This window comes from Vanessa cardui, chromosome 22 (genome assembly GCF_905220365.1).
Source record: "Vanessa cardui chromosome 22, ilVanCard2.1, whole genome shotgun sequence".
NCBI lineage: Eukaryota > Metazoa > Arthropoda > Insecta > Lepidoptera > Nymphalidae > Vanessa > Vanessa cardui.
The window spans coordinates 6,735,561-6,751,083 of NC_061144.1; the positions used below are offsets into that span (position 1 = coordinate 6,735,561).

Consider the following 15,523-nt stretch of genomic DNA (forward strand, 5'->3'; position numbering starts at 1 on the left):
TTCAGCAGCTTCGCTTGCGTTTCAGGGGTTTGGTTGTCATGTGTTAAGCAAAAATGAAGCTTATGATCCATTCCTTGGAGTTCAAATTTGCTTCGAACTTAGTTTCAACAAAATCAACTCAGTGGTTTGTTTGTGAATGAGCGACATATATACAGAGTTACTTTCACATTCCTTAATAAAAATCACATAACCTTATTTTTAAATATATATTTTTAACAAAATAGTATACATTATACTCAATGAATGTTCAAAAGTGTAACGCAAGCATTATTGCAAACGATATGGAGTAAATAAAAAACATCAACTTGTCTATGACCTCTGCAACTTCCATTGATTCGCTGTATTCCTTATTGTCACTCTGCATCTCTTCTATGGTACCGTTTCTTGATGCCATCACACCTGAGTCGTCATCATCTGGCCTTGTATAACATTCATCCACTGTTTCATATATCTGACATACCTAAGAAATAATATATTGATTATCATAAGTTGGGCTTAGATCTTTCTTTAAGTTAATTTTCGTATTTAAGAAAAACTGATTTTCAATAAGTTTAAATATTATTAAAAAGCGAGATGGCCCAGTGGTTAAAAGGCGTGCATCTTAACAGGTGATTGCAGGTTTAAACCCAGGCAACGACTAAATATACATGTGCTTAATTTGTGTTCATAATGCATCTCCTGCTCGGCGGTGAAGAAAAACATCGTGAGGAAACCTGTATGTGTCTTATTTCACAGAAGTTCTGCCACATTTGTATTCCATCAACCCGTATCGGAACAGCGTGGTGAAATATGTTCCAAACCTTCTCTTAAGATGGAGAGGAGGCATTAGCCAAGCAAAGGGAAATTTACAGGCTGTTGTTGTTATTGTTGTTGTTGTATTAAAATGCCAGTTTACCTTTAAAGGTGGCAAACAGAATAAGCCTCTGAACCACTGTGAGGTCAAGTTATTCTGAATAAAGGTTGTCTTGCAAATCCGTTTGGCCAATGACGTCATCAACGCTACATGCACTAGCAATGCTAACAAGACTCCTCCCAAAACCGCAACATATAGTATCACTGAAAATATTCCCTTCATTAATGAAAAAGCGAGGATACAAAGATATACTTAATTTGTGATTATAACTTCTTTCATCTGATTTGATTTGATCGGTAGTGATCGAGAAACACCGTAAGGAAACCTGCATGAAATACATCAAATTTTGTCACATTTGCTAAAATTGGATTTTCGTAAAAGTTTTTTGGCCAGAGAAGACATTTTTTTGAAGAGGGACATGTTTTATGGGCTAATACTTATATGCTTAAATAATAAAATAATAAATAATATGCTTAAAACACGTGGACTTACTAATAGTAGGAACAGTGTGGCTGGGTACCAAGAAATCAATGTTGCATAAACCCATACAAATAACAACAGTACAACATCCATAGAACCAAACCCTCTTCATATTTAAGCGTTCACTCCAGAACGATAACAGAACAAACGTTACGAGCACTGTAAAGGAAACATTTTAATATTTAAATTTAGAACTAAATATACCTGTCAGTGTATACAGAAAAAAGGTTTTATATATTTTCATCTAACTTTTTAATGTTTCTTTGCTATTGACGATACAGCTAATTGTGAATTAAAAAATATATTCTTTTTAATCATTTTCAGTATTTTATTTATTACTTTCGTCAACAAGAACGTAAACAATAAGGCAACACAAAAATACTTAATTTTGGAATTGATATTATCAATATTTTATAACTGCAAATATTATTAATATATCTTACCTAATAAAGGCGTATAGAAAACAATGTTATATGAAGTGGCTCGACGTTTCAAGCTGACGTTGATGATATATCTGTCATTGAGGCGAGTGCTATTATCATCGAAGGTATAAATTTGGTTCCAGGCTGATGAATTTACTACGTACTGGTGAGTACTCACATCCCAACCGTTTTGTACAACATCATCAATCACTGTGAACTGAGGAATTTTGGTATTTCATTGCGAAGAAAATTTGTACATTTATATGTATGTTAATAATATAGGTTATTGGGGGGATAAATTTGTCATATAAATAATACGATGGTAAGTGGTCACCACTACTCAGAAACAAAAAGGATCTGTTAAATATATTAAGCTTTATTCACATCGTCAATTTTGTCACTTGTGCTTGTAATTACACTGACTAATTACGCTTATCTCTCAAGTCAAAACACAGTAATAGTAATAATAGAGATGGGATAAATAATAGAGGATGATAACCTACAAATATGTAGATTCCAAAAAAATGTACAACTAATATTATGATAACCGATATTTAGTACATTTATGCAGAAAATCGAACGGATATTATGTACAGGTTTCGGTATATACATCTGTGTATATTGAACTTACAGTTAGTAATATTTATTTATTTTTACAAAAGTACAAATTCATTGAAGTTTTTCGTTTGAGTTTTAACATTCAATGCATCGTTGACAATCATTAGGCGCTTAAATACGATATACAAATAAATAGATATAATATGTTTAATTTAGTAAATGTTAAAAAAAATCAAATTTAAACAACTAATGTTAATTATAATTGGAACCTTACCGCTTTCATCGCATCACTATTAGCGTCTAATTGCTTTAGAACTATCTGATCATGGAGTTCCCAAGGTTCTAAAACGATTGTACACAGGTACTCATCACGTGGCCATCTAAATTAATGAAATACATTTAATAATATTAGTTGTATCATATGAAGTGAGCAATCAATGAAGTCGAGATATGGAGTCTCTTCTTCGAACCTCTGAGGAGAATTCGACTCTACTACGTAACTTGGAGGAAATCAACATTGTACCCTTCGTAAGAAAAAGTGGATGAAATAGGTCTTAATCAAAAACGTTGAAAATGTCTCAATGTCTGTCACATAATATACAGGGTTATTGGTAACTCGACGTATACTCAAATTCGATCAAGATTTAGGCATAACTATTATCATAATGACATGTTCATTGGAATGAAAAAGTATACAAAAGTTGCATTTTTGACAAATTTTGAAAAAAGCTAAAAAACATGATAACTCAAAAATGGGTCACTTTTGGATTATGCATATGGGGGTAAAAATTATTGCAAATAGTTACCCCTATCACCTCCTAACGGATATATTTCGAGTTACCAATAACCATGTATAGGAACAGCTGCGTCTGGAACTGGCCGAATAATCTACTAAAACTTAAAACTACTTGCCCAGTGTTATAAATATCGAAATTGTTACTTTAATGAAATTGAAATGGAAAATATAAAAGGCCGAGGTTATCATAAAACATTTTTTGTAACAATTTTCTTTACCTTAATAAAATGGAAAAAAGTCATGACCAGGATGAGATGGCAAGAATGCTAGCAATATTTTACCAAATCTGATTTTCGAGTAAAAAATCAGCTATCGTCTAAGGCATTTTTAATTTGAGGTACGTTAGAAATTATAGAAATTATCGAGTCGAGATGGCCCAGTGGTTAGAGCGCGTGCATCTTAATCGATGATTGCGGGTTCAAACCCAGGCAAGCACCGCTGATTCATGTGCTTAATTTGTCTTTATAATTCATCTCGTGCTCAGCGGTGAAGGAAAACATCGTGAGGAAACCTGCATGAGACAAATTTCATAGAAATTCTGCCACATGTGTATTCCACCAACCCGCATTGGAACAGCGTGGTGGAATATGTTCCAAAACTTCTCTTCAAAGGGAGAGGAGGCCTTTAGCCCAGCAGTGGGAATTTACAGACTGTTGTTGTTGTTGTTTGTTGTAGAAATTATCTTATTAAAAATTAATTACTCACTTCGTGATCGTGTTCTCGTAATCAAAACACCAAGTCTGTATCGTTGTCTGCATGTGTAGCGTCGCTTCACCACTGTTTACCATATATATCAATTCCTGATTCTTAGCATCTAACATACTAATCGTGTCAGAGCTGAAACGTAAAATGATTTTGTTAATAATACTATAATATAAATAATAATAATAGTAGTCAAAAGTAATTCTTTGTACGAGTCATATATTTTGATCGTAATGTTACAAGATTTAATTAATGATCACCAAGAAACTCAATAGTTTATATTCTTCGTCCATTATTTAAATGAGCAACACAGCGTGTTTCTCCTAGCACCGTCAATTATTCTACAGCCAAACATCAACATTTCAAATTGTTCTGTTTCGCTTTGAAATATATATGTGCCAGTGTTATTATAAGTGCAAAATATGTGTCAGATCCTCAGAATTAATTGACGTGCATTGTCGTGCACCTGTCTATAAGTAATGATGACTACTTACTATTTTTTGACGCATTTAATTATTTCATATAAAATATATCTGGTAGATACCACCAGGATAAGTCAATGTGCCAATGACCTTGGAAAATAAGAAGTCATGTCCCTTGTACTAGTAATAACAATGGCTCGAACGACGTTAAATTGTTTTTGTTTGTTTTATGGTATAGGTTGGCGGACGAGCATATGGGCCACTTGATGGTTAGTGGTCACCATCACCCGTAGACAATGAAGCTGTAAGAAATATTAACTATTCCTTGCATCGCCAATGCGCCACCAACCTTGGGAACTAAGATATTATGTCCCTTGTGCCTGTAGTTACACTGGCTCACTCACCCTTCAAACCGGAACACAACAATACTGAGTACTGTTATTTGGCGGAAGAATAACTGATGAGTGGGTGGTACCTACCCAGAAGGGGCTACAACCAAGTAAATTAATAAATATCGCTGAATGTCCATACTACATATGACTTGTTTGCGCAAAGTCGATCTTATCCTGATATTTTCTAGTTAACTCAAAATAATGAATAAGTCAAATGTTACATTACTTGAAAACTGATAAAGTTGGGCTCCATATCTGCCCCTGACGAAATGTAAGATATGTCGTCCCGTTGAATTTACTTGGATTCCAGGCCATACTATCATCAGTCCATTTCTAAAAATAATTATGATCTTTTGTAAGAAATTGGTAGCACCTAAATTGCTAGGATATAAGGAAAAACAAACAATCAAAAATATGAAGCAATTTTGTTATTATATGTACATACATACAATTACAATTGTAATATTTGCGCTAGTCAAAATAATCATTCTTTTGTTATTTTTAGAACTTCTAGTAGCCTTCAGTGGACTGAACTGGCAATAAAATAAAATTCCATAACATAACATTATTTAAAATTATATTTTTTAATACATTACAAGATTTTTATAGCAATGTTTTATTGCTTTATGTACATTATTATCAAGGATATTAATTTATTAAATTATGTTTGTTGTATTGTTATACATATAAATAGCGAAAAAAAGTTCGCTCCAACTGGGTAACGATACCTACAACACAATATATTTTTATCTATCTATGTATCTATTTAACTTACCCGAACGATAGACACAGCAGTGCTCAATTTAGATTCAAAAGCGTCATAAGTAATGCCTGTTACTTTTACTCCAATGTTTACAGTGAATTTTGGTCTGGGTGGTTGATATGGATCTTTGTTTAATAGCAGAGTTCGCCTCAGTCTGTCTGAGTTGGTTAGTTTTGGTTCAACTGCTTGAGAACTAGGCGTGACTGTAAATTATATAAATTTATAACATATTCAATATGTAATTAGTATTTACGAAACTACACAATACTTACTACACACTTTTACATTTATATTACTAACACTTGTATTCACGAGTGCTTTATATGTAGATTAATCTATTGGTTAATAAGGCAATGAAGTCAATAATACAAATAGCAAATAGGCCACAATTGGATGGTCCTGAGTTTGAAGTCCAAGTGTTGGATCAAGAAAAAATATTCCAGTCAAAAAATTTAGGAACATCCCAAAGTCGGAAAGTTTGAAGTATAATACTCAAGTACTTCAAATCCGTGTATATTATGCTTGAATTATTCTATATAGTATCAAAAAAAAAGAAAAAAGATGTGCACTAATATTTGCGACCATACTTATGCACTATAATATGCTCGACGTAGTTGGCTATCCGTCTTAAGACTGCTGTAACCAAAATCGGCCATACCTATTATATATGTAACAAAATATCTGACGATTTTAATTGGTAGCTTAATGATACATATAACTTTTTACGTTTCAAAAAGAACTACTGAAATACCTGCCAAATATAATATTGAGTCATATGAGCCCGCATTGTTAGTGATTTCCTGGCATGGAACATGAGATAAAATAAATATGTACATTTTTAAAAATCGAATATTATTTTTTTTATACTATTTAACAGAGTGATGAAGGGAACTGACAAAATGACAGCTCAAAATTGTGACTTAATATTTTTGGATCATATTACGTTAATTTTTATTGACAAAAAGCCTAAATCAGTCTTAAATTTTCGCGATTATTACACATTTAAATAAAACTAATTATAACGGATGAATCGCGTATATTAATTATTTATTATTATTATTATTTTTTTTTTTTATATATTTTTTTTTTTTACCCGTGACCACGAACACTGCAAAGTGCTCGAAACGTCGGGATGTTTAAAAATAATTTTATTTAAATTATTTTTATTTAAAAGTTTTATTTAAAAGCCCAAATCAGATTCAGATGGAGACCAGGCGCCCAACTGCGTCTGCGGAGCCTTATTAGATGACGTGATTACATTTATATATACATCAATAATAACAACTGAATGTAAATTTTTACTTTGATTGACTATTCTTATCATAAAAAGAGTATACAATAAATCGATACTTACCACTAGATCCGTTAGCCAAAGGTATCGGACAATCAAAGAGAAATTTAGCCTCAACGCCATTCCAAGCAGCGAAACTGAAGTATCGAACAGTCAGTGGATTCATATCTTGGTAAGATATGATCGGCAATATTTCACCTTCTCGTCCAAACTGAATCAGGCCGTCTATAACAAGTATTTAAATGAAAGGACTTAAGCTATTCATTGACACATGCAAACCAATCATTCATACATACACACACATACATATACCTGCAACTCTTTAGTATATAACAGGTATCGTTTTGTTTATTAAAGTACAAAAAAAAACAATCGCAGAATATTCGGTAGCGTAGTATGAAAATGGACCGTGTTTCCCGTGTCTCAGGGTGTTCGTAAAATCTTTGGTTATGTACCTGAATTCTATTTATTTCTGGGACTTGTCATTCCATCGGATTTGGGAACGACAAAATACAGGATGCATCTAAATTTGAGGTTTACAAAATTTTCTGTGCTGTTCTTCTTAAAAATCGGTAAGGTAATCAGAATCCTTATCATATAAAATTCCTTAGGTGAACAGTTATGAATGTGTATAGATTACCTTCAGTTATTTTTATGTAGAACGCCCTGAAGTTAACAGTGGATAAAATGCCAACAGTCTTAGCGGAAGCTCTTGCATTCCTTTTCAGATTTCCTCTCAGCTCCGTGAACTTATTTGCTCCACCACCGACAACTATATGTGTAAAAAACCGTTCAGTAACAAATATTAAAAACTAAAATAATTATACATTCCCCACCTCCCCGCAATAATTGATTAAACGTAAAAAATAAATTCTATCAGCCTCGTTCCGACCGCACTCCATTATTAAGTGATACGTTCTTCTATGATGTTACATACACTACAGTTAGGTGAAGGTGTTTTACCCATAAGAAAACCAAAGTTATTTAATGGAATAAAAACGTGAAACGCTTCACGATTTTTGCGTGTCATCCTTGCGCAGGGGCCATGCTAATCTTCTCTGTATCGTTCCAATTTTAGTATATGTACTGCCAAAGCAGGAACAACTACTAATTGCATTACTCTCATCTAAATTCAGTAGACTAGTAAGTCACTGAAAGTGTGATAAAATACAATAATGTTAATTCTAGGCTTAGAAAGTCTTAAGTCAATTACAGCTGACAATATTGACTTACTCGCATCAAATGTTCCATTTTCTTATCTTATAAAAGTAAAAAATATTTTCCTAACTTACCAATTTCATACACGGGATCCGTTGCATCAGGCTTGGGTACAGTCGACAAAAGAATATGACCATTGCTAGCTGCTAGTATCGCAATATGCATTTCAAATACGATACTTGGATCCGAACGAACGGCTTTTCGGTCTGCATAGTCCACGAGGTAGAACATTTCGTAGTTGTAGCCGTGTTGGCAGATATGCTCTTTACACTGCATTGCCACTAGAAACAATTTCAATTATATTTATTAATTAAAACACATCACACCCTAATACAGTATTTAAATTTTTAAATGATTCGCAACTAAATTATAATAAAATCTATTTTTTTAAACAATTTCTATCAAATCAACGCTTTTTCGATTTGTTTATGATGCTTTATATTCATAGTCAATACATGTTTTCTATGGATCTATAGTATACCTTCTCTTCGAGAAAGAGAGGGAAGGCCTTAGCCCGACAGTAATATGTTACAAGGCTGTTACTTTTTCCTTACTGACATGCCAAAAAGCAAATTACAATTTCGTTGTTGGTCCTGCAAAAGTCGCTATGTGTTTTTTTTATATTTTTCGATTGTTACACCGTTTTAATCCTTATTTCGAACGAAATACAAAAGCAGTTTTTTCATTACGTCTATAGTTAAAAAGTTTACAAATTTAACTATGCTATGATATTCATATATCGAAATTTCCATTTATTGAAATAACGATTAAAACGGCATAGCAATCGAAAATATGAAAAAAAACACCGTGACTTTTGCAGGAGCAACGATGATTTGTCATAATGACTCTTTAAGATGATCAGATTTAAAGATTGTCAGACTGCATATCGTCACAGCATTACAAAATTATTAGCCAGTCTTATAATTTGAGGTGTGTTTTGTTAGACAGTCAAAATATTGCCCATATAGATAATTACTTATTTATGACCGGAATGCGTTACAATATGTAACGTTAATATTACACACACAAACAATAAAATATGTACATATTTTACTAAGAACTTGTAAGTCATAAGCGATGCGTCAATGATTTACAACAATTAATATTTTGAGCCAAAAAATAAGAATAAGAATACAAAGATATGTATATTGTATATATAGATATGTATATGTATGTATATACTTATCTTTAAAACTTTCAGTATATACAGTTCGACGTATATACAGATTATATACGTCAGAGACGTATATACAGTCTTCAATCCAAACCCTCTCCTCTCCTTTACGGACTGTTACTTTACTTTACTTTACTTTATTATATAAGAGGTTGTTGCGAGATTTGTCCGTGTAGTTAAACAAGTAAAGTAAAAATTCATCTCATCATTAATTTATCCACACGGACAAAGATTTTAATTTTTTAATTACGAGAAGGTTCTTCGTCTAAAACTAACTAATCTGCCCTCTGGGGTGATCCGATCGTTTACATTCAGAATGACGTCACACAGAACTCTCGTCTAAAATAAACATGTACACAAGATTTCACCTCAATCGGTTGAAGATATCTGCTTCAAAGTTGAGTCGCAAAATTCCAGCCGTACAAACATAGATACATTACAAGTTAAATAAAAGCTTTTAAAAATATTTGTATAGCGTACAAAACGATGATTTAACTGTTAACTCATTACCAAACCGTTAACTTCTAAACACAGGTATAAAGTACTGTAGGTGACGAAAACAAGTTGAAGAATTTTAACGTGAAAACATTTTTAACGTAAAGATCTTCATTCAGATTTAATTGCAAATGTATCAACGTAGAAGTTCAAAACATACTTTTTAAATATAATTAGGAAATTTTCAAGAATTTTCATTCCTTTACTTTTTAAAGTTCCTTTATTTTCAATTAGTGTATTTTTTATTTAAAAAGAGCTGAGATGGCCCAGTGGTTAGAATGCGTGCATCTTAACCGATGATTTCGGGTTCAAACCCAGGCAAGCACCGCTATATATATATGTGCTTAATTTGTGTTTATAATTCATCTCGTGCTTGGCGGTGAAGGAAAACATCATGAGGAAACCTGCATGTGTCTAATTTCATCGAAATTCTGCCACATTTGCATTCCACCAACCCGCATTGGAACAGCGTGGTGGAATATGTTCCAAACCCTCTCCTTAATGGAAGCGGAGGCCTTGTCTCCGCAGTGGGAAATTTACAGACTGTTACTTTACTTTACTTTACTAGTATATTTAATCTATGAACACTTGTACTCTTCACTCAATATTAAATGTTTTTAACGCAAGGTCCAAATCTATTTATAGGCAAAGTGAAGTATTTATATGTACTATTGTTAAAATTAGGAATACTTTGTTCCAAGAAGAATAAATAGTCCTCAGCACTAATGCGTAATGATAGACTCATTAAAACATCACGAGGAAACCTGCGTGTCTAACTTCATCGAAATTCTGCCACATTTGTATTCCACCAACCCGCATTGGTGGAATATGTTCCAAACCTTAGCCCAGCAGGCTGTTAATGTAATGTAATATAAAAAGTTATAAAACCTCGTATATAGAAGAACAAAATATACTACAATTGATCTCATATACGCTGATCCTATCAAAATCTTTTTTCATTATTTTTTTTTTCTATTTTGTTTATTTTATCTAATTGCGGTATGTGTGTGTTGTGTTGTGCTGTATGATATATACTAAGACATATCTTATCCTTATTATTTATTAATGAATATTCAATAGATTCTAATATCAATACATAACGTAATAATCGTTGCTTCTAATAGAGTTTACAAGTTATTGATTTTCTAATAATATTATTACAAACTAATTGTAAACGCGTATACTAATGGTAACAACTCACAAATTAACGATTAACGATAAGTAAATAAGATAAGTCTGCATTGCATGCACGAAACTAATCTATTTAAAAGATAAAGTATCTGTAAAAGATGGTTTTATGTTAGTACGTGTATTCGTTCATGGAAATTAGATATTGCGAATAAAGCTGCATAAAGTTCTACTTCACCTCTGATGTGATCTAGGTTTTTTGGAACTTATTCCATCATGTTGTTCCAACATGTCAATGGAAAAGTGGAAAAATTTGACACATACAAGTATCCTCATACTGTTTCCTTGTATGAATAAAACACAAATTAAGTGATATAATTATAAAATAAATATAAATAAATATTGGACAACACCACATACATTACTCTGATTCCAATGTAAGTAGCTAAAGCACATGTGTTATGGAATATCAGAAGTAACCACGGTACCACAAACACCCAGACCCAAGACAACATAGAAAACTAATGAATTTTCCACATCGATTCGGTTGAGAATCGAACCCGGAACCACGTAGTGGTGTACCCATGAAAACCGCTGTACGCACTACTCGACCACGGAGGTCGTCAACTATGGTAAAAGAACTAACGATCTTCGGTTAAAATTCACGCGTTCCAGCAACTGTGCCTTACAAACTTAGCTCATTTACATTAATAAAATTAAAATCTATATAATTCAAGGCAAAGTTTCATTGATTTATAAGATCGTATACGTTGAAACTGATCAAGCCATTTTGAATAATTGAAATGATCTGAGCGAACGCTTCACGAAATTTAAATGCTCATTTCCAAGACTACGAACTCAGAACCGGTCTCGAAGTTTCCACTTGAAAAAGTTCAATCTGAACAGACGTGAAGCAATGACATTAACTATTAATGGTAATTTTATTATATCTTGTGAAATCGGACTGATTTTTTAAATCGCTAATATTTTTAAATTAAATAACTAGCTGTGCCTGTCTAACCTTGTACGCGTTTGAATTTAACGAAAAAAATGCGGCATAAGCTACTCCTTATTTATCAAATACCTGCCGGTGAAAGTCCCGTCAAAACGGCCCAGTCGTTCCAGAGATTAACCGGAACAAACAGACAGGCAGACAGAATTTGTAAAGAAAATATTTTGGTAAATGTACCGTGTACACATACATATGCATTGAGTGAAAAAGGGCTATATTAATATTACAGACACTTCAATTTTATTATATGTATAGATAAGCATATCTAATTCTATAATGTAACAGTTAGTTCTATATTTACTATGGAGTGTAGAGTAATAATTAGTTAGTTCGACCCGAGGCTTGAACTCAGGACCTCGGAGTCTGCATTAAACCATATCTGTCATGTTCTCAATGGACTCAATAAAATGTAACGATTTTTAAATGATGAATGTTTACAAATTTCTAATTAAATGAACCGTAATTTCGATCGCTTGTTTGCAATTCAGAAATCTTTAGTTATTTTAATGACAATTTCAACTTTCCTTCTTGTGTAAATTCTTTTAAGTAAATATTTTTTTTTTTTTTTATTAATTCACTTTTTTAATGTCAAATTTATCATATATATCAGATGAACCAATAAATAAAGCAATTCTTGAAAATTCTAGTAAATATGTGACTGCTCTCAATGAATTCATTTATGACTAAACCTATGATATATGGATTCCTTCTTTACCTCACCTGTGAGACCTGTGAGTCGCGATGGCCCAGTGGTGTGGCGTGCATCTTAACCGATGATTACTGGTTCGAACCCAGGCAAGCATCGCTGATTCATGTGTTTAATTTGTCTTTATAATTCATCTCGTGGTCAGCGGTGAAGGAAAACATCGTGGAAACACGCATGTGACAAATTTCATAGAAATTCTGCCATATGTGTATTCCACCCGCACTGGAACAGCGTGGTGGAATGTGTTCCAAACCTTCTCCTCAAAGGAGGCCTTTAGCCCAGCCGTGGGAATTTACAGGCTGTCGTTGTTGTTGTTTGTTTACCTCATATATCAACATACATTCAAACATTTAAACGTTATCGTGGAATAAAGACTCACTCTCATTCATACATATTACATACCTACCTTGAAAATATTACACTTCTTTTTAGGGCAGTCATGTAATAAATATTTTCTTACATGACATGACTTAAAGTTATTACTTTATCAATATATAAACCTAACAGGCGTTTTCATTTATTAACTGTTTTGAAGTAGAACGAAGGAAAATAATTTAAGATCTGATCTGATTGTCGGCTTTGCTCTTGTTTTAGAGATTGACCGTCAGGTATAAAAAGTAGCCTATACTCTTTCCCTTGGAGTTAGAGCTAGCTTGGTACTAAAATTCATCAAAATCGATTTAAAGATGGTCATGAAAGAGCTACATGCATACAGAACGACAGACTTACTTCCATATTAATTATAATAATGCGGTCATACATATATATGTCTATTTGTATCGTCAAATTAATTTGGTTGATCTATATAAAGTTTATTTTTAAACAGTCTTTCAAGTAGAGATTTTTTGGCATTACACTTGTCATTTATACCTAATCTAATACAATAAAACCTGGTATAAAAACAATTAATGAACCTTAGAAAAGACAAACATATAAAGTATAACAAACATTAAAAAAACCCCTCGTATATTTTTGACGCTTAAACGCTACTCCGCCTATTGAGATCGTAGCGTGATATTGTGAAATATATAACGTTACTCTATAAGTCGACTGTAAAACGCAAGCTCAATCAAGATTGGTAGATCTTAAGATTAATCAATTCCAAAAAACGAACTTACCCGTTTACAATATTGATAAAATGCAATAAATAATAAATGGCACGTAACCCGCATTGTCTGAGTGTATAATACACTGAACTGCTTTTTTTTAAATTTCTAATGTTAGTGACGCATAATAAAGCTTGGCAAAGTAAAGATATAATCCATACTTCCATACTAATATTATAAATGCTTAAGTAACTCTGTGCGTCTGTCTCGCTTTCACGCCCAAACTACTGGACCGATTTTAATGAAATTTGATACACAAATAGTCCAGAGCCTGAAAAAGGACATAGGCTAGTTTTTGATAGTAAAAATGGTTTTGTAAAGGGTTTTTAAATTTTTAGAACTAGAAGCATAAATTTATTTCTTAGGCTGTTGATTTACGATCTTATAAAATATCATATCATGACACCTAACTAATGTATTCGTATTATACGCGAGCAAAGCCGTGGTAACAGCTAGTAAAATATACATACATATTAGAGAAACAAAACCTCTTTCATTTTATATTAATCGGTATATTAAATCACATATATTAATTACAGTAATACTCACTATCGTACGTAAAAGTGAAATTCGAATCCATTTGAACAGAGCCCGTAATTATGCATAGTTTTAAACACAACAATGAAATCCACTTCATTATCACTTACAAGAATCACAACACTTTTTTTAATTGAAAATATTTCTCCCCTTACAAATGCGGTAGCTGTAATTAAAGCCACTATCCAGTAGAATTATTAGTTCAGAAGTATACAGACGACACACATGAATGCATCGTGCGCGATACGTCGGCAGTACAACTTGACTGCCTTTTTTATGACTACAAATTAAGGATGACAAAATTTTAGTATGATTTGACGAACTCAATAATTTTGAATAAATTATAGTTAATTTATTATGCTGTGCCCGAGAACTTGTACGCGTTTGAATTAAAAAAAAATATAGTAGCCTAAGCTACTCCTTATTACATCAGTTATCTGCCAATAAAAGTACCGTCAAAATCGGTCCAGCCGTATCCAGACATTAGCTGGAACAAACAGACGGACAGACTGACAAAAATTGTAAAAAATGTTATTTTGATATATTTACAGTGTATACACAAACATGCATTGAGTAAAAAAGGGCTATTTTAATATTACAAACAGACACTCCAATTTCATTATATGTATAGATATAGTTGAATGATTATTCGATTATTTCATCAATATCACAATTATAACTATGTGTGTACTTATTGTTAAACGAAATTTTAATTAATGATTAAAAAAATGATTAAAAAAATACAAAGTATGCATAAATTAATGACTACAGTAGCTCTGCCTGTCTATCTATCTGTCGATCTGGTAGTGAAAGATCGAGAGACATAACTGAACCGAATTTGATGAAATTTGTTACGAAGCAAACCTGAACTAAACAAGGACGGACGTGAAAAACTGCGAGCCGCAGGCGAGGCCGCGGGCCACAACTAGTAAAAATTAGTTGGAAATAAATTCTTATGAATATACTGGAAGAAATTTATAATTAATTAATTTAAAAAATAATAAGTAAGCTAATAGATTTTTTTTAATCAAATTAACTTGTTTTTACTCTCATTGCTGCAAAAATAGATTTATTAAATATCAAAAGCCGTAGTGTTACAACCGTTGCAAAGCACGCGAATCCCAGAGGAAGTGTAGTCGTGGTTATCGGGGCGGACGTGTGATAAATAACAGTGCGATGTCATATTGTAGCGAAAATATTTAATTTATTGTACGTATCTTATCCTCAGATAGCGATTTATTATAAAAATCATATTTTTCAAATTCAACGTTTCAAATAAAATATTTTATGCATAGAACACCAGTAGCAGTATCCGAATTTATTTCCTTTATTTGCATCTACTTAACTTTTGTTTGCGCTGCGAAGGCTAAATAAAATTTAAACTACAATATTATGCAGTGTTTGTTTACATAAGTTACAAATTCTTTTGTTTCTCGGTATTTTGCCCAAAGCGTGGAAATATATAACT

General features: G+C 32.5%; 1 protein-coding gene and 1 non-coding gene across 2 annotated transcripts; both read right to left on the reverse strand.

The window, feature by feature from the left end:
• Positions 1–204: 204 nt before the first annotated feature.
• LOC124539454 (acetylcholine receptor-like protein cup-4) lies at positions 205–14,279 on the reverse strand. Its single transcript, XM_047116850.1, has 12 exons — positions 14,068–14,279; positions 7,972–8,178; positions 7,320–7,451; positions 6,743–6,904; positions 5,401–5,591; positions 4,852–4,958; positions 3,815–3,946; positions 2,588–2,693; positions 1,777–1,972; positions 1,346–1,492; positions 896–1,056; positions 205–460 (listed from the first exon to the last, which is right to left on the reverse strand). The coding sequence occupies exons 1-12, from the start codon at positions 14,153–14,155 to the stop codon at positions 248–250; spliced, it is 1,842 nt and encodes a 613-aa protein (XP_046972806.1). The 5' UTR covers positions 14,156–14,279; the 3' UTR covers positions 205–247.
• On the reverse strand, positions 7,674–7,781 carry LOC124539494. Its single transcript, XR_006967041.1, has one exon. It is a non-coding gene; the product is annotated as a U6 spliceosomal RNA (small nuclear RNA).
• Positions 14,280–15,523: the final 1,244 nt, after the last annotated feature.

Excerpts from the sequence above, each read along its gene's own strand:
- LOC124539454 (XM_047116850.1), bottom strand. The coding sequence starts at position 14,155 with ATGAAGTGGATTTCATTGTTGTGTTTAAAACTATGCATAATTACGGGC. Across the intron at positions 5,592-6,742 it reads TTTGGCTAACGGATCTAGTG|TCACGCCTAGTTCTCAAGCA; the intron begins GTAAGTATCGAT and ends TATAATTTACAG. Across the intron at positions 2,694-3,814 it reads TACGAGAACACGATCACGAA|ATGGCCACGTGATGAGTACC; the intron begins GTGAGTAATTAA and ends TCATTAATTTAG.